General features: G+C 37.9%; 1 protein-coding gene across 1 annotated transcript in view; it reads left to right on the top strand.

Annotated features, from left to right (window-relative positions):
* Positions 1–19,001, top strand: part of LOC126095706 (neurobeachin-like) — a 794,263-nt gene that overhangs the window by 631,447 nt on the left and 143,815 nt on the right. Inside the window, exons 27-28 of the mRNA XM_049910457.1 lie at positions 8,810–9,019; positions 15,816–15,946. Of these exons, the coding sequence (XP_049766414.1) occupies positions 8,810–9,019; positions 15,816–15,946 (341 nt within the window). The remainder of the gene's footprint in view (positions 1–8,809; positions 9,020–15,815; positions 15,947–19,001) is intronic.

Here is a 19,001-nt window from a genome sequence, read left to right as displayed (position 1 = left end):
CAGGGGTTGGGTTATTTAAACTTACATTTTCAGGTGTTCATTTTTACCATGTCAGAGAGTCATATGGTTTTGAAGATGTCTTTTGCTGTTTCCTAACAAAAAGTGAGTATACTTATTATGTCATCAGTACAGCTGTTAAGCTCCAATTCTCCTTTCATTCTTTAGAACCAAACACTTTCTTGTAGGTATTTATAGTAATTTGTAAAATGAAACATTGAATTGTTAATTCTTCTGGCCAATAATATTTGTTTTCAAGATTTCTTTACCTCAAGGTTTACAGACTAGTGTTTCATTTTTGATTCGTCTTTTTAACTTCAGTACAGTGACAATAACATCTTTCTGATACATTTTCACCAAAGTCAACATTACATGAACATTCATATTTACTGCTTCATTTTGCTGATTATTTTACAATGTTATTTCAGTTTTTATATGTGAGACTAGATAGTAAAAGTAAAAAAATAAGAAATAGTTATGTAACAAATGTGTAAAATTAATGTTCCATTATGAAAGTTTAGTATAATGTGGCACTATACAGGGTGTCTGGCAGCCTAAAGCTCAAGTTTCTGTATGTGGCGTATGTAACTATTGGTAAATATAATGGGCATGATCACACAAAAGATGCACTTCCCGTATTGCTAGTTACATTATATTTCTCTGTTCTCTTCCCTATCTTTGTAACTAGTGAGAGACTATTAAAATCCTTAAACCATATGAATTAATCTCTATCTGTAATATAATTATACTGACTTTAGCATTTTACTGATTAATGTAGGCAAGTTATTTAAAGAAAATAGAACAAACCATGAAAAAATATTATGTATTTTAATAGTCTCATGCAATACACTTGAATTTTTGTGATGCATGCTATTGTGAACAGCTAATACATAAATTTTATGGCCACTAAATAAAATTACTATGCATTGAAATAATATGCTGCCCTTTTAAGCATAGTATAATGGACAATCAAAAAGTTTCCATTTGAGGACATTACTGCAGTGGTATGCAGTGTAGTGTGGCTCTGATGTCTCTATTATGCACAAACATGTAGGCTAGGAATTAATGTGGCACTTGTGTCTTTCCAGTGTGCATGCGGTAAATTCGGAAATGTGAACTATGGTAATGTCATTACCATATATTACAAACAGGATCAACATTTTGTTATTCTTTTCTTGGTGGCCAAAGGACAAACATCTTTGGACATCCACTGGAGAATGAAGAATATGTATGAGACTGCATGTATGTCAAAATCCACCATTGTGGAATGGTGCACCAAGTTCCATGCTGGTGATGATTCAGCTTAAGATGCCGGTTGATCTGGGAGGCCAGCCTCATTCATTATGTACAAACAACTAGTGAGAGATACTTGAACACCCACCCTATAGTTGTGATCTCTCCCCAAGTGATTATCACATCTTTGGTGTCTTAAAGGGTCTACGATATTTTTCATACGAGGATGTGCAGCGTACATTTACGGACTTCTTCACACAGCATGGCACCTGGTGCATCTGGGATGATTGTTTCACTGCTCACAATGATTTTGCATGATTGGTGTACTGATTCTGTGTACGGCCTTCAAACAGAAACTTTCTGATTGTCTCTTTTAATAAACTGTTTAACCATTTATATTTATGATAATTTGGTAGTTCAAAATAACTACAGTATATTTAAAATGTTTTGTGTTGCTGATTGTTTTGCTGCAACTTGAGTAAAAATACACCATGAAGATAAATATTGAATTACAGTTTTCTATAAATTACAGCCATGTTCACTAAGCCAGTAAAAGAATTAGATATTAGATTGCAGACTTCATATCATTCTTAATGAATAACCATTTCCATACAGTTATAACAATATGACCAAGCATCAAAACAGCTAGAAGAGATTTACTTCGTTCATTCACTTTATTTATTAATATTGGAGACAGTCCTCTCTGCAATATTCCAGGGATGTTCTGTAAGTCACCATTCCTTCCAGTGAAGTGGATACTCTTCTGCTTCAACTTTTGAAAAGGGGTTCTTGGCTGACAAACTATGCTAAACTAGAAAATTAAATACAGATTATATTTTACTGCTCACCAAATATAGAAGATGCTGAGCAGAGGTCAGGCACATAGAAAGAATGATAAACTGCTTAACTTTTGTATAAAATCTCTCTCTCTCACTTTTCACACACACACACACACACACACACACACACACACACACACACACACAAGGAGGGGGAGGGGGGTTGGAAAGAGAGAGAGGGGCTTGTAATCTGTTCTCATTTACATTTCATTGTTATAAAATATAGTCATGTTGTAAATAGTGTCAGGTCCAATTATGAAAGTAGGATCAGAAATGAAATACAACACTTAGCATTAGAAGCACCGTTGTTACGGGCACCAATGTACAGTGAGAACAGAACTGAACTCCTGGATGGAGAGTTCTGCCATTTATACAGGCATTGAATATTCCAGAATATACAAACATATGAACTTTTGAGAACATTCCAGAAATGATAAATACTAAATAACAAATAATTGCTGGTGGTTGGGTCTGAAGTGATGACCTGCAGCATGCCAGTGAGTGAAGGTAACTGGTACATCACAGTATTTTAAAAAGTGTGTTGTGCACTATATATAGAATAGACAAAAGAATTTCACTGCTCTGCTTAGGTACATAAGTAAAAAGATAAAAAATTTGAATTGGTGCCCTATCACTACTTATAGTTACTTGCTCATTGAAAATGGGTTCAAGTTCGCTGTGATTTTTCAATATAAAATGATAAATTTTGAAAACGATCTTGTTTTCATAAACTGTCAGGCTCAACCCACATGCAAACACAACTTGATTCCATTCTTATATAGAATTCACTCACAAAAAATACTTTCAATGACGTTAATCTGACAGTTGTAATGCACAAATGGTGCATAATTCTAAAAAGATTTGCAATATGGCGGCCGAACCCTGAAGGGGATATCCTGGCCAATAAATGCCATATAATCACTTCAGTCTAATCTTACAGTAGATTAAGTTCAAAAACAATTAGAAACACAGAATGCTATTCTCATGTGTGTGCAATGAAACAGCTATGTAAACCTCAGCTGATTCACCAGAAGAGATCCTCTCTCCTAATAGCCCCATGAAGCGCAGAAATAAGTACTATATACACAATAAATGTTGTCTAATCAACAAACTACATTACATATCCTATCATAGTGTAATGTAATACATGTTTGTTTCCTAAATGCTTTATATACAGAATGTAACCAAAAGAGACAGCTAAAATTCCTGGACAAATTACATACACTTAAAATTTTTTAATATTTTACATGAACATGAGTCTGGAAATGCTTTATTTTAATTTTAGAACTCATTTTGTGTAACTGTTCATAATACATTAATCATATGATACCCAGGAACGGAATGTATGAGGAAACTACCTCAAACTCTTTCTTACATGAGATGTTCATAATGCTCTTCTTTGAAGTATGCAACAACCCACCTTCACGTTGAATTCTGAATGCCTGTTATATTGCTATAGTGTTGTGTCTTGGTTCACAGCCTTCCACATTATGGAGATGAAGACATTGTGTTTCTTGTACTACAGATCACTGCATGGATGAACAGAACATGAAATAAATAAATAAAAGTATATAAATAATAAATTTAAACTATTGAAACTCCTGGTTGGAATATCAACAAAGTAAGGAAAAGATAGATTGCTGCTTACCATGAAGATGACACATTGAGTTGCAGACAGACACAACAAAAAGATGGACCAAGCTGCTGGAGATGGCAGTCATGTGCATGAGGTGTACTTGCTTGTGTGAATGAATATGTGTGTGTGTGTGTGTGTGTGTGTGTGTGTGTGTGTGTGTGTGTGTTTCCTTTTCTGATGAAGCCTTTGGCCAAAAGCTAATGTGTAACAGTCTTTTTGTTATGACATTTGTGTGGAAAGTAGCAACTTATCTTTTCCTTTTATTGAAAATAATAAATCTGATATGTAATAGCTATCAGATGCCGCTATGTGAAACAGCTCTAATGGGTTTAGGTGTGGAGAACACGGAGGCAAGGGAAAATGTTCACCTGTCCCATACAAAACACATAAGTATTGCACCTTAATGAAAGGCCTTTTCAGTTTCTCATGTAAGAAAGGGTTTCATGTGGAAAACTGGTGCATTCAGTTTCTATGTATTTATCGTAATTGATGTACAATTAAGAGCTGAGGAAAATGAGTTCTAACATAAATATGTGAGGAATGTACCATGAATGTTTCAATGTATCTGTTTATCACATATTTTATATCAGAATTATTAGATACATTTTCCATTATTCATCTCTGTACTACAATCGCACTCTTCTGGTCAACGTGTCTAGTGAAATTATGATAATTTTACATTCGGCTGAGTCACTTGCTTAGGGTCTTCACACTACAGGTTTATGTGTATCTACATCTACATTCACACTCCACAGGCCATCGAAAGGTGTCTGGAGGAGGGTACCCTATATCACTACTAGTCATTTCATTTCCTGTTCTACTCACAAACAGAGCAAGGAAAAAATGGCTGTCTATATGCCTCCATGTGAGCCCTAACCTCTCTCATCTTCATGGTCCTTAAATGAAATGTGTTTTGGCAGCAGTAGGATTGTTCTGCAGTCAGCTTCAAATGCTGGTTCTTTAAATTTTCTCTGTGATGTTCCTGAAAAAGAGCGTTGCCTTCACTGCAGGGATTCCCACTTGAGTTCCTGAAGCATCTCGCAGCACTTGTGTGTTGTTTGAACCTGTCATGTTGTTTGAACCTGTTGGTAACAAATCTAGGAGCCCGCCTATGAATTGCTTCAATGTCTTCCTTTAATTTGACCAAGTGCAGATCTCAAACACTCAAGCATTACTCAAGAGTAGGTCACACTAGCATGCTATATGGCGTCTCCTTTACTGATGAACCACGTTTTCCTAAAATTCTCCGAATAAACTGAAGCTGACCATTCACCTTCCCTACCACAATCCTCATATGCTTTTTCCATTTCATATAGCTTTGCAACATTATGCCTAGATATTAAATGACCTGACTATGTCAGGTAGGACATTACTAATGTTGTGTCCGAATATTATGGGTTAGCTTTTCCTATTAATCCATATTAACTTACATTTTTCTACATTTAGAGCCAGCTGCCATTCGTCACTCTGACTAGCCTAAGTCATCTTGTATCATCCTACAGTCACTCATCTTTGAATCTTCCTGTACACCACAGCTTCGTCAACAAACAACTGTAGATTGCTGCCCACCTTGTCTGCCAGATCATTTGTGTATGTATAAAATAATTGTGGTCTTATCACACTTCCCTGGACACTCCTGGCAATACTATTATCTCTGATGAAAACTCACCATCGAGGACAACATACCTGGGTCTATTACTGAAGAAGTCTTCAAGACACTCACATATCTGGGAATATGTTCTGTATGCTTGTACCTTCGTTAACAGTCTGACTTGTCCTACAACGTTTGTGCAAAATATGTACCTAAACACGATTTACAGGACCAATAAAGAAATACAAATACAAATACAATACCATGTCAACAGCTTTTCAGAAATCTAAAAATATGGCACTGGAGTCTTTGGATTAAGTTTTTACATGGTTCTAAATTAATTTTCGTAATTTTGGAGTACACATCTGTCCTCCAAATAAACTGCAATGATATTCTTTTTATATCATGATGGAACCTCATTTTGTGGGTTATTTCTCTTTATTTATGATGATTTATGAAGATAATTTCATCAATTTTTTTAATTCTGAACATTTTTTTAGGATATTCTTAAAATACTCATAACGGATGACAGAGCATATTATATTTCTTTGAATATTTAAAAATGTGGATGGAGAGATGGAGGAGCAAAGTACAAACACATTGTAGAAGAAGTGCCTCAGAGAGGCATTACTGTCTTGGTTATATAAAATATATGGTTTGAACATGGTGAAAAAGAGAATAAATCTCTTTGAGACAGAATTATAGAAGTCTTTATGATCCTTCTTTTGTTTTCCTTCATCAGAGTGGCAGCTTGGAACACCTTTCTGATAGTATGAAGGCAATTGTTTGTGGTCTTCTCTTCACCTTTGTCTTTATTTCAGATGGTACTATGATTGTCAACAATTGATTTTAAGTAGACCTCTTTTCTATTCACTATACCGAATAAACAGACAGAAATAAATTATTTCATGAAACTGCAGTTACTACATCATGGCTTACCATTTTAAAAGAAAAAAATTATTCTTGCAAATCTCACTTTGGTTAAAATTTAAATGTTCTAATTACATCTTCATTTGCCTTTAATAAGAATTGAAGGAAATATTATGGAGTGTCCTAAACTGTCAGTGGATGTGCAAATCCTCCTTGCAGCATTTTTCATCATTAGATTTGTGCAAAACTAGTCCAAAGTTCCCTTTGTTTGTCATTGTGGCCGTCTGATTTAGATCAATAAGAAGTAGATTTTACCATCATTCAGTTTGCAGAGAGCTCTGTCTTTACATATGCTATCATGATATGAAGATGTACTGAGAATGCTTGAATGGATAAGTATCTGTACAGTGATTCCTCACAAGTACTCAGTTTTCACCCTTATCAAATGAATGACTCACCAGAGTGAGAGAATAAAATGATTCTTCCATTCTGAATATTGTAGGTGGAATACAAACAATTGAATAAATAAAGAGTGTGTTGGAGCTGTTAGAAGAAATATAGATGTTAGGTGAGCTTACTAATTTTTGTTCTCTTTCAAAAGTCACTCACAAAAAAGTAACTTTGTCCAAGTGGCATGAGACATTGTGTGAACACTACCAATCACACATTTTGTCCACATTTCCAGGACAATGTTTCTTCTAGTGTTTGCGCACTCTGAAGAACAAAAGATGATATTCTAATCTACTATTTACGTATCTTCTGTATTCTGTCAACCACTACTCATGGTTTTTTTCTTCAGTGAGTGGTTACATTTACTGATTCTATAGATAAAAATGTTTTTCCAGCAGAGTAAAGAACTTAGAATACGATGGAAGATTATTGCTATTATTTGGTCAGCGTTGCTCTCCATAACCTCCAAAATTATGAAGCATTCTTTCAGTCACATTTTTCTTTGGTTCAGAATATGTCTGTATATTTTTGATGGCAGTTGTTAATCTTCACATCTGCACATTGTTATAAATACATCATATTCCTTCTCTTATTGTGTTACTTTGAAATGTGGTTATCAAGTTTTTTTATTAGGCTCTCTCCCCCAGCCTGTGTTGTCAATTTTGTAGTTAACTATACATTACAGTTCATACTATTTTTGTATTTTATGACTGTGGATGAAGGAGCTTTATGATTTTGCACAATTTACTTGTATGAGTCGTGAGAGGTTTCTGCAGGTATGCTGCAGTTTTTGGTATGCCAATGAAGACCTTCACCAGTTTATAGCCTTTATTGTGTTTTTCAGTGTGAATTCTATGAGTAACTGCAGAACATAGTATCTCAAGGCAGTTTGTTCAGCTGGTAAAATATGTAAAACTTTTATTATTGTTGTGCAAAACTTTCATTTTTCCGTGAGGTGTAGCAAAATGGTAAATGTGAATTTGTGTGGCACCTAGAATATCAACCAAAAATCTCCATATGTTGTGTCTGTGTACCTCATTACACTAATCATTGATTTACATTTTCTGTTATGAGCACTGTCACCAAAAGTTATCAGATGCTCTCACAGTTCGGAAACAAATTTCCACTTTGTCAGTTACGGAGAAGAATCACTCAAATTAGTGCAAGGCTGCTTTGTTTGATTTGCATTTAAAAGTTTTGTAAGACAGTTTTGCAAAAAGTACTGGTTTTGAAGCACAGTGCCAACAGATGTACATCTACATGTGTCGCTATGTACTTCATGTGGAAGTTGATATCTAACGTCATCGTAATGTAATTTGGTGTATTTTATATAATCTGTCGTTTCTCCATTTCTTAATCAAAACTCTTTGCATAGCAGAGAAGGATAATCACAAGACATGTTAGAGCATTTTTCAGAAATCTGTGTGTAATATGCATGCTGTTAAATACTTTGTATGGTGTTCTTTTTTCATACAAAAAAGGAAGTTGGGCATGACTGCTACTGTAGTGAGAGTGTTGATTTGACTTGGAGATGAGTGCATAAAATAAATGAACTAGATAAATTTAAATTTCTCTCTGTTTGTGTACAGAGATTACCTGGTAGCCTTTTTTCAGGTGTCCAAGGAAAATGTGAATCTTTATGAATAATTACTTCTAATGTTGACACTCATCTCCCTCACATAATTACTGTTGGTAATGAATGACTGACTAGCTGTAGGTAGATTAAAATTTAATAATACAATTTCCAGGAATGCAAGGATGACACTATTCAATTCATAGTGATAGAGCAGACTTGTCATGAAAAATATACATAAATTGTAGGTGTTGTAGATGTATCACTTACCTTTTTTGTTATGGTTTGACACTTGGTTATGCAATTGATTTTCCTCTCTGAATGTTTAGAGTTTTGATATGAAACTTTCTGATTCTTTTGTATTGGTGTTGATCTTTCCCTAGAGAATCTCCACCCCCTTTAAAGTGGTTGACACTTTTAAAAGAATTTTTTTGTGTTTATCTTGTAGTCAGATGTTCAGGAATTTAAGAGCTTGTGTTAACACAGAGAAGAAAGTATGTCTCTTATTCAGTGTGTTTTGCTCTGTTGCCTTCATATACAATTTTAAGTAACAGAATTTGAAAGTTTTAACATTCGGTATGCTATTGCTTTTTTCTGTTTTTCTTCATGCTGGCCAATAGAGACTGGAGCGAGGCCTCTCTTCCCACAGTGGTCCCATCATGTTTATCCTCAGTTCCTTCCTGGGTCTCATCCCAATGCTGTTCAACAGCCTTTCCTTCGCCGTCATCCTTTTTACAAAAATCACAACAACAACAACAATAACAACAACAACAACAACAACAACAATCATGTGCCAACTAGGTATAGGAACTCAACCATAAATAATCAAGGTAATTCTTACTAAAAGCAGTGATTGAAATTAAATTGTTTGTGGATGTTTATAGGCAGAATGTTTTTAAACTGTGTGTTTTAGTGTGTGCTTGCTCTGTTACCCCAAGAGTTTGCAATTTTGATGTATATTTTTTCAAAATTACTAATGGTTCATGTTACTTTAATTTCTTTTGTGTGACAGACATTTGCTTCAGTGCATGATCTCTTTAGGGTATGTCATTATTTAGAAAATGCTTTTGACTGCATGTTGTTGCTTGTAATTTTTTTTTACAACTGTTTCATGAGAAAATATTGTACCACATGCACAAAAAAATATAATTTGCATGTCACTGTTGATATATATTGGTTTCAGTAAATTTTGTGTCTTGTGTAGTGGATTATACAACAGAAGATGATCATAAGTACATGTATTTAATTGTATAATTTATACAGCATTTGCAAAATGTTCTTATCATTTGAACCACTGTGCTGTTTTTCATATGCTTGAATCAATAGAATATTAAAAATCATCTTGCGTATCATATGTAGTTGAGCAAGAGTTTCAGTATCCGTGATGACATACTGCAGCCCACTGTTAGGTGTCTTATATCAGCTCTGTAACAATTTCAATGAAAACTCTGTATTTTTGTTTCTATGAGTGCAGCTCAAAGATTTCATTGTTTTACTTTTGTTACAAAGCTTACCGACTGTCTTTGTACCAAAATGGTACCGACAGGTTTATTGCAATAATACAATCTGTTCAGAGGTCTTGTCCTATGTTTTGTATTTTTGTCGAATTGACATTTGTATGTAAAGGATGGGTTGATCCTCTCCATGTAGAAGAGGTTTGAATGGCAGCTACAGTGAAAAACATTGCTATATGTTGTTCACCTACTGGACTGGGAATAAGTCTTCATCAGACATAGCCAAAACAAGACTCTCAAGTATTCACACAGTAACAACTCACACACATGACCACTGTCATCTATGTACACTGAGGCCCAAATGCAGCTGCATCGATAGGGAGCAGCGATCTTTGCTGGGGTGGGGAGTGTGAGTACACAAGATGCATGGGGTAGGGAGGGGGAACAAGGCAGGACAGGGATGCGGGAAGATGCTAGTGATGCCGGTGAGAGTGTTCAGGAATGTGATGGGAACAGGATGGTGGACTGCCAGGAGCAGCATCAGGAGGTTGCGCTGGGGAGGCCAGGGAATCACTGGGGAGAGGAGGGACATAGAGAAGGGGAAGTTCTATGTAGGTTTTGCAGCTGTGTTAGAAGGGACGTGTAGGTTAGAGGTACGGGAGGGAGGGGGATAGGCAGGTGGAGGTTAAGGACCTTTGGAGATTGAGGCTGGAGGGGACTATGAGAATGAAGGATTTTTTCTGTGAGAATTCCCCACCTGCGCATCTGAGAAAAGCTGATTTTGATGGGAAGAATCTAGAAGCCACAGACGATGAAACAGCCATTGAAGTCAAGCAAATTGTGGTGGGCAGCATGCTCAACAATAGGGTGTACCTGGTGCCTGTTGACTGCATTTTGGTGGTGACCATTCATTGGGACAGATACCTTGTTAGTTATCATACCTGTGTCGAATGCAGTACAGTGGATACAACTTGATGTATGAACTTAACTGCAACCACTGCACTGTATTCAATGCAGGCTTGACAGCTAACAACCTATCTGTCCACATGAACTGCCAGCACCTAATTGTTACCTACCACCCAGTTGCTGAGCAGGTCACCAAACACGATATGCTTGATTACAATAATTGCTCCACAGCCCCTGCCATCTGGATGCTTCCCTCCTACATCACCTTTCTGAATTGCACAGGTGGGAGCTCTCGTTGGAATGTAGCTGTCTTTCCCATAAACCCCCCCCCCCTCCCCCGCGGCCTTCTTACTACAATTTTCCCGCATCCCTACCCTGCTATGCCCCCCCTCTCTTTTTACCCATGCTTCTTTGGTAACCACATTACCCACCCCAGTAGAGATCACTTTTCACTTCTGATATAGTTGCAGGCGGTCCTAAACGCTCTGAGACAACAGTGCCCACATGTGTGATTTGTGTTCATGTGTGTGTGTGTGTGTGTGTGTGTGTGTGTGTGTGTGAGTGTGAGTGATGAAGAACTTAGTCTGTTAGATGTTCCTGTCTGCCACTCACTGCTTCTTTACATGGAGAGTAGCAACAAATTCTTTTCATATTGTTGGTATTCTGTCATGGATTTTTCATTGTTTAAGGCTTGTAGCTATTGTTCATACATCACAGACAAAATTGTGTGAGAAATGTTTATCTTCAGTATTGAAGTAACAGAAGCTATCAGTACCTAATGTACAATATATAATTCTGCTGTTGCAGAAATATAGAATTCTGCTGTTGCAGAAGCAGAAGTGTTGCTTTATATGTAAAAAAATTCCTATATCATGTAAATGATGAAAAGGATGATAACAAATGAAATGAAAATGAAATATATCACTCTTGTGTTTTGTCTTATAATATTCTATCTAGGCTGCTAGGGAGTGTTACGCATTAACCCTAAGGACAGCTGCGATTTTGCATTTTTCAGTGCCAGTTTATTGATTTTACCGCGTTTCTTTCCAGTTATCTCTCTGCTTCATGAAACTTAATTTATTTTAATAATATTTTTTCTTAGCTTTGTTCATGAAAGTCCACATTTAGCTCATTAATGTAAGAACTGCTTTAAATCTTCTCAGTGTCTATTCTGTCTAGCAGGGCAAAGAAAAATTATTTAATAAAATTGTTTGCTGACTAAATGATCTTTATGAAGAATTATTGCTCTATATGAAACTTGTAGATTACAAATGTAAATCGGCCAATAGTAGGTGCCATTGGCAACTCAGATGGGAATAGGATTCCATTAACTAAGACTGAGCAGAGAGAGAGAGAGAGAGAGAGAGAGAGAGAGAGAGAGAGAGAGAGAGAGAGAGAGAGAGCATCATTTTTCATCTAGTGATTAGAACCTTTAGAAATTACCAAAGAGCATTCTTACCAGTTAATACCAGAAGCAAGTCAACATTTGAAGGGTATTTTCTATCATGGATTTCTGTTGCTCCATTTTCCTATGATTTCAAGACAATAAATAAGTAATTTACTAAAGATCACTGTCTTCTAAGGCAGAATTTTTCAGTTTTTACTATCACAAATAAATTATATGTTTTTTTTTTTTTTTTTTAATGAAATATAACAATATGCTCTAGCTATTAAGAAGAGTGCTGCACTTATATTAATAATCACATACCGGTATTTCAGTACAGGTGTATAATCTTTAGTGGGTGTTTTCAATATAAAAGGAAATGCCCACTGTAGGTGTACTACACCATTGAAACATGTTTGAGCAGTAAAAAACAATTATTAATTTGAATGCAGTATTATTCTCGACTGTTAACTTCTTATAAGATTTTTAATAAAAAATATCATGTATCTGCAATTGGAAAACAAATTGTTTTGTGCTTAGTACTAAGTTTCACTTAAGGAAACAACTTACAACAACTACAGATAGTCTGCTGTATCTATGAGCTCTAGAGGTGAAACTGTAGAAACAGAGATAGTATAACTTTTTCATCCATTGAGGATAAGCTTCTTGCAAATTAATGATTTAGATGATCCAAGGAGCAGTGGCAGTGTGCAGCTTAGATAACTGGTGTCTTGAAATCTGGGTAACATACAATAAGGTATTAGGCACACATAGAATAAGCAATGAATAGTTGCGGTGTTTCTTCTGAATGTGTAGTGTGACGATTTCAAGTCCATTCATTGGAACAATACACCAAGTTATCAGCATGGTTTCTTGTTATTCCATGAGACCCTTAGCATCATTGACTATTTATTAAAGTAATTGAAGCTGAATGTCTCGTAGAGTGCTGATTTATGAAACTGTGAATTTTTATCAAACTCCTGGAAAAAATGTAACACCTTCAAGGACTGTACTGCACTAGGATATAATATGTGCATACTGAGGGGTTGTAGTGTTAGTGATTCATTTTTCACAGTCATTGGCTATTGGATGGTATTCAGGAGGCCTTTCTGTGCACCCTCGGTTTTGACACAACAGGCAGTAGTAACCTTGGTGAGTTTATAGATGAACAGTGCTTGTGTGGTGTCACCGCCAGACACCACACTTGCTAGGTGGTAGCTTAAATCAACCGCGGTCCATTAGTACATGTCGGACCCGCGTGTCGCCGCCATCAGTACTTGCAGACCTAGCGCCACCACATGGCAGGTCTCGAAAGACGGACTAGCACTCGCCCCAGTTGTACGGACGACATTGCTAGCGACTAGACGTACGAAGCCTTCCTCTCATTTGCCGAGAGACAGTTAGAATAGCCTTCAGCTAAGTCCATAGCTACGACCTAGCAAGGCGCAGTTAACCATATCTGGAGAGAGTCTTGTATTCACCATGGAGATGTACCACACAGGAGAATAAAGTTGAGTATACGAGAAGCTCCGTTCTTTTCTTTATAGCATTTATGAAGTATCCTGTTTCAGACTTAACGCAGGACGGCGTGAGTTGACGCGTGCCCTATTCGGCCCCTTCATAATAACACTGTGTCGGCACTTCTGTCGACACACATAACAGCTTGCAACATTCATTGCAGGATATGACTGTGCCGCAATGATGAGTACGTACTCATGTTGGACAAGTTCAAGTATTTGAACAGGGTCACATTATGGGCCTGCTGGAAGCTAGATGGACATATCAGTGAGTTGCTGCACATGCTAGGCACAGTATATCGGTGGTATGTTGCTGCTTTTAGCAGTAGTCTGTGGAACATTCCCTTCCACAGACCAGGTTCTGGATGTCCACGCAGTACAGATGCACATCGACATTGACACATTGTGAGAGCAGCAATGGCCAACCAGACATCGTCCAGGGAAGAAATCGGGGCACACGTTGCACACAATGTGTCACCAAGAACCGTTGGGAAACATATGCTTGCAGCAAGACTAAGATAATGAATGCCTCAGGCCAGGCTACCACTGACACCATGACACCACAATCATGGCAACTCTGTTGTCGTGAAAAAGTCAACTGGTGAGTGGAGTGGCACACAGTTGTCTTCAGTGACAATAGTAGATTCTGTATTAAGACGGTATCTGTTCTTTTGGACATGTCCGAAAAAACAGATACCATCTTCATATAGTTAAGGCTAAGTGGCCATTGACCTTCTTCTTCTGTGTTGGATGCACACGCATTGTCCGAACTCATACGGGACTCGGTAAGATTGTCTGCCGTGAGTAATGAGTGTAATGGGCAGGGGCACTACGAATTAGTGTGTGGACTCTAAGCTGGGAATGTGGGTCTCATGGGGAGCGTGCAAGGGCTAAATCCCTGCAGTCGCACTATCTCCTGTGCCCTCGATGGCTCAGATGGATAGAGCATATGCCATGTAAGCAGGAGATCCCAGGTATGAGTCCTGGTCGGCACACACATTTTCAACTGTCCCCGTTGATGTATATCAACACCTGTCGAAAGCTTAGGGTCTTGATTTAATTATCATTTCAGAGTAGGTTCTGTCTGCATGCGAGTGACAGACATACTCGTGTGTGGCTCCGAACTAGTGAGCAGCCTATTCCAGTGTGTATTTGCTTGCTACTCGTAGGTTCCGTCCCAGGCTTCATGTTGTGAGGGAGGGAGGAGGGTCGCATCAGTTACAACTCGAGGTCACACTTTGATTTGTGCAGGGTAAAATAACAGGTGCCCACTGCATTGTGCAGGTTGTTTGTCCAACGTTACTGCCATTTCTTTGACAGGAAGGTGGTGTGTTTTTTGAGCAGGATAGTACACTTCCACACATATGGCTGTTGTGACACAGCATGTTCTTCATGGCTTACAACCACTGCCCTGGCTAGCAAGATGATTAAATCTCTCTCCCGTTGAACAATTATGGGTGATCGTGAACTGGAAACTTATTCATTGTCCAGAGCCTGCAAGGACAATTCCCGAATTGTAACAAAAGGTGCAAGCTTCTTGAGACAGTATATTGAAGGATGGCATTTGGCGCCTTAACAATCATTTGTATGTGAGAATACACTCCTGCATTGCCATCGGAGTGGGTACACAGTGTACTGCTGTGATTGTTCGGGCATCTTCTTCTCGACATGTGTATTTAATTTGGTCTGAAATTGTTTACATCTACTCCTACAAAGATGAACTACTTGTCACATCATATTTCATGAAGTGGCATTGTCCTTGAGGTTACTGCACTTTTCTTCTAGCAGCATATTGTTATTATATCACAAGATGAAAGTAGTGAAAGAAAAATATGGGGGGGGGGGGGGGAGGCGGTTGCTAGAGATGGTTCAGCAATCTTGTCTTTTTATACATAAATATGTGAATAACTTTTATTTCCTATCAGACCTTCATTTCTGATTGCCACATATGGACACAACTCCTAATGTTCAGTTACCTACTGTTTTACATGATAGCTTGGAATATGTTGTCATATTAGTACTTATTCTTTGTTACCAATAAAATATCTTGTGCCAGACATACGGAATAAAATCATGTGGCTATACGTGGAAATAATGAGAAGCAGATGTACATCTGGAAGGTAGCTGATTATGTGCTATTTTTTTGGTTTTCAACTTTAAATATAATCAAAATGATGAAAAATTTTTAAACTGGCAGAGCTATCTCACTAAATAGGACACAGACAGTGGTAAGGGGAGGAGAATAATCTTTCACTAAGAACGACATGTTTGTTATGTTAAAAATAACTGTATGTAAAAACATTTAAGTTCATTCCTTATCCTATATTAGTTAAAAATTAATCATATGTACTCCTCTGTGTTTCAGCTCACCCTCGTGAAATATGCCAACAACTTTCTCATGACGATGGTGAATATGAAGTAATAGTCGTAGATGAAAATAACTCATCTGTCCTGGCTGACCACGACACTCATTCGAGTGGACCACCATCTCTTAAGGTCTCCATAACTCAATTTAGTATGCCCTGTTGTAGAGCTATTGATGCTAATGTGTATATCTTATTTTGCTTTTTAATATGGTAGTCAACAATATTTATAGTAGTAGTATGAGAGTTACTGTTACATATTAGTTCCTGCCTCTAAAGCATATTGTTATCTTCCCTTTGCTCCCTATTAAGTGGAGTTGTCAGGCAAAACAGATTTCTTTTTGTTTATGGTTCCAAAGCATGTGCAAGGAGCATGGATACTGGTTACTGTTCCATTTATGTCAGAGAAAATCAACTGTGTATCTGAGACCGTTGTGTATTACTTCCAATATGTCTTGTAAAATTTTGTGTAAATGACTGCACAATATTTTTTTTCATTCCTTCAAGTGGATTATTGCTTTCAGTATGTCTTTTCAGCATGGGAACTACTTAGACTTCAGCATCATAGAACAAGCCTCATTTTTCTGTTAATCATTTGAATGCATTATTCCTCAGTCATGTAAACTGTGTAGTAACACACTTACATTTCACACGTCTTCATCAGTGTAGGCTATTACAGAAAGTGGTCACTTGAACCTATGTAAATATAGAAAGCCTTTTTTATATTATTCTTCTGCATCTTTCATCTCTAGAAGATGCTAATTTTGTGGTGATTTAATCTTCCCACCATTTTTCTGTAAATTACGTTTATCAATAGCTCCGACATTATTACTGAAGTTAATGAATGTAGACAGCAGGTTTAGGAAAAATCTTGTATTGTTACTTTCTAAAATGTGGAAAAACCAGAATGCAATAGTGCAGTACTATGAAAAGGATAGATTACTACTACCAGATAGTAGAAATGCTGAGTCACAGATAGGCACAACAGAAAGACTGTCAAACAAGTAAGCTTTCAGTTAAAAAGGCTTGGAATTAGACAAAACACACACACACACACACACACACACACAGACTCACGCAAACGCAACTCAAACACTCTTGATCACAGTTTCTGTTGCAAAGGCCATGTTTTAAAGAGCACAGCATTCAGTAATGGGTTTCAGCTTGAATTAATTGATCATATGTACTCAAAGACCATTAGGAAAAATTCTAATATACTACATGAGATTTACCTAGAATGAAATAGAAGTAGACAGGAAGTTTTTACCAGTATGAGTTACATTGGCCCACTGTCGAATGATTTGGCACATATTTTTAGCAAAATTATTATTTATGTAGGATTCAGAAATAATGACATGGTACCAATGTTGTTGATACATTCAATGGAACAGTCAATGCAATACAGAAATGAGGCATGTACAAAATAACCTGTAGTTATTGTGAATCTGTATACAAGACCAAACTGGTAGAACTTTCAGAGAAAGATACAGAGAACATGCTTCCCTGCATACTATTAAATATTTGATGTTCATAGAACATAAAAATTTTACACTTTGTAGCTAAAGGAGGTGCAATGGACATCATAGATGATTTGGAAATTTATATCCATTCCCACAAAGAACCAACTTGTGTGCTGAAGTAACAGACAGAGTCAAAGAACAATCTATTATTTGAATTTTTGAAACACTTTAAGCACATGGACTGTGCTTTGTGCCTTGAATGTTTGGAATAACCCTGACGTACTACTCAGTGCATATCATTATTAATACTGTACAGACATACTGTAAAGATGACATGTTGAGTTGCACAGAAGACACTTACACATTAGCTTTTGGCCAAAGTCCTCTTCAGGAAAGGAAACGCACATTCATTCATACTAGCAAGCACACCTACACACACATGACCACCATCTTCGGTAGCTCAGACTGGAATGCAGCTTTCAAATGGAATAGAAGCAGCTACCTGAAGGGTGAGGGGATGGGGAAGGATCAACAGGGTGTGGATGGGGGAAGAGAAGAGCGCTCTCTGGCAGAGTGGGCAGGGACTAGACTACCAACAGGTGTAGCACCAGGATGCTGTAGGGCTGGAAGGTGGTGGTGGGGGTGGGGGATGGGGGAGTGGAAAAGGAGAAGAGGAGAGAAAGAGAAAGATGGGTGGGAGTGCTGACTGGGGGCAGCATACAGAGAGGGTGAGAGGACGAGAATAAGAAGGAGGTAGTAGGGCAGAGAGGGCGGAAACTGTTGGATGCAGGGTGTGGGGACAGTGATTTTGGGAGCAGAGAATGTGTTGTAAGGATAACACCCATCTGCGTACTTCAGAAAAGGTGGTTGTGGTAGTGAAGCAGCCATTGAAATTAAGCATATTATGTTCAGCTGCATGTTGTGCCACAAGGTGGTCTACTTTGCTCTTGGCCACAGTTTGACGGTGTCTTTTCATCCTGGTGGACACCTGGTCGGTAGCCATACCAACATAAAAAGCTGTGCCATGATTGCAGTAGAGCTGGTATATGACATGGCTGCTTTCACAAGTGGTGGGGTAGAATAAACCTGTGAAAGGACTGGAATAGGAAGTGCTGGTTGGTCGGATTGATCAGGTCTTGCACGTGGATATCCACAGGTATATGGTCTCTGTGGCAAGGGGTTAAGATTGGGAGTGGCATAGGGATGGACTAGGATGTTGTGGAGGTTGAGTGGGCAATGGAACACCACTTTAAGATGGGTACGTAGATTCTTGGTTAGGATGTCCCTCATTTCAAGACATGATGACCGGTAGTCAATGGCCTGATGAAGGATATGGTTCCGCTGTTCCAGTCCAGGATCGTATTGGGTGATGAAGGGGGCACCCTTTTGTAGCTGGTTCTTCGGGGTTGTAAGAGGATTGGGGATATGTAGGGATACTGCACAGAAGATCTGTTTGCGGACTACACCTGTCTGTGAGGCCTTGGTGGGATCCTCACCATACTGGGAAAGGCTGTATGGGAGTTTTTTCTTTTTTTTGTGCAGAAGGGATGACAGCTGTTGAAATGCAAGTACCATGGTGGTTGGTGGGTTTAATGTCATCAGAGGTGTGTGGATGGAGCCATCAGAGAGTACGTGGTCAACAACCAGTAGGAAGGTGGCACACTGGGTCGAGGAGGACCAGGTGAAGCAAATGGAAGAGAAGTAGTTGGGATTGTGAAGGAATGAGGA

Source organism: Schistocerca cancellata, chromosome 8 (genome assembly GCF_023864275.1).
Source record: "Schistocerca cancellata isolate TAMUIC-IGC-003103 chromosome 8, iqSchCanc2.1, whole genome shotgun sequence".
NCBI lineage: Eukaryota > Metazoa > Arthropoda > Insecta > Orthoptera > Acrididae > Schistocerca > Schistocerca cancellata.
This window is presented reverse-complemented; position numbering and strand designations above follow the sequence as displayed.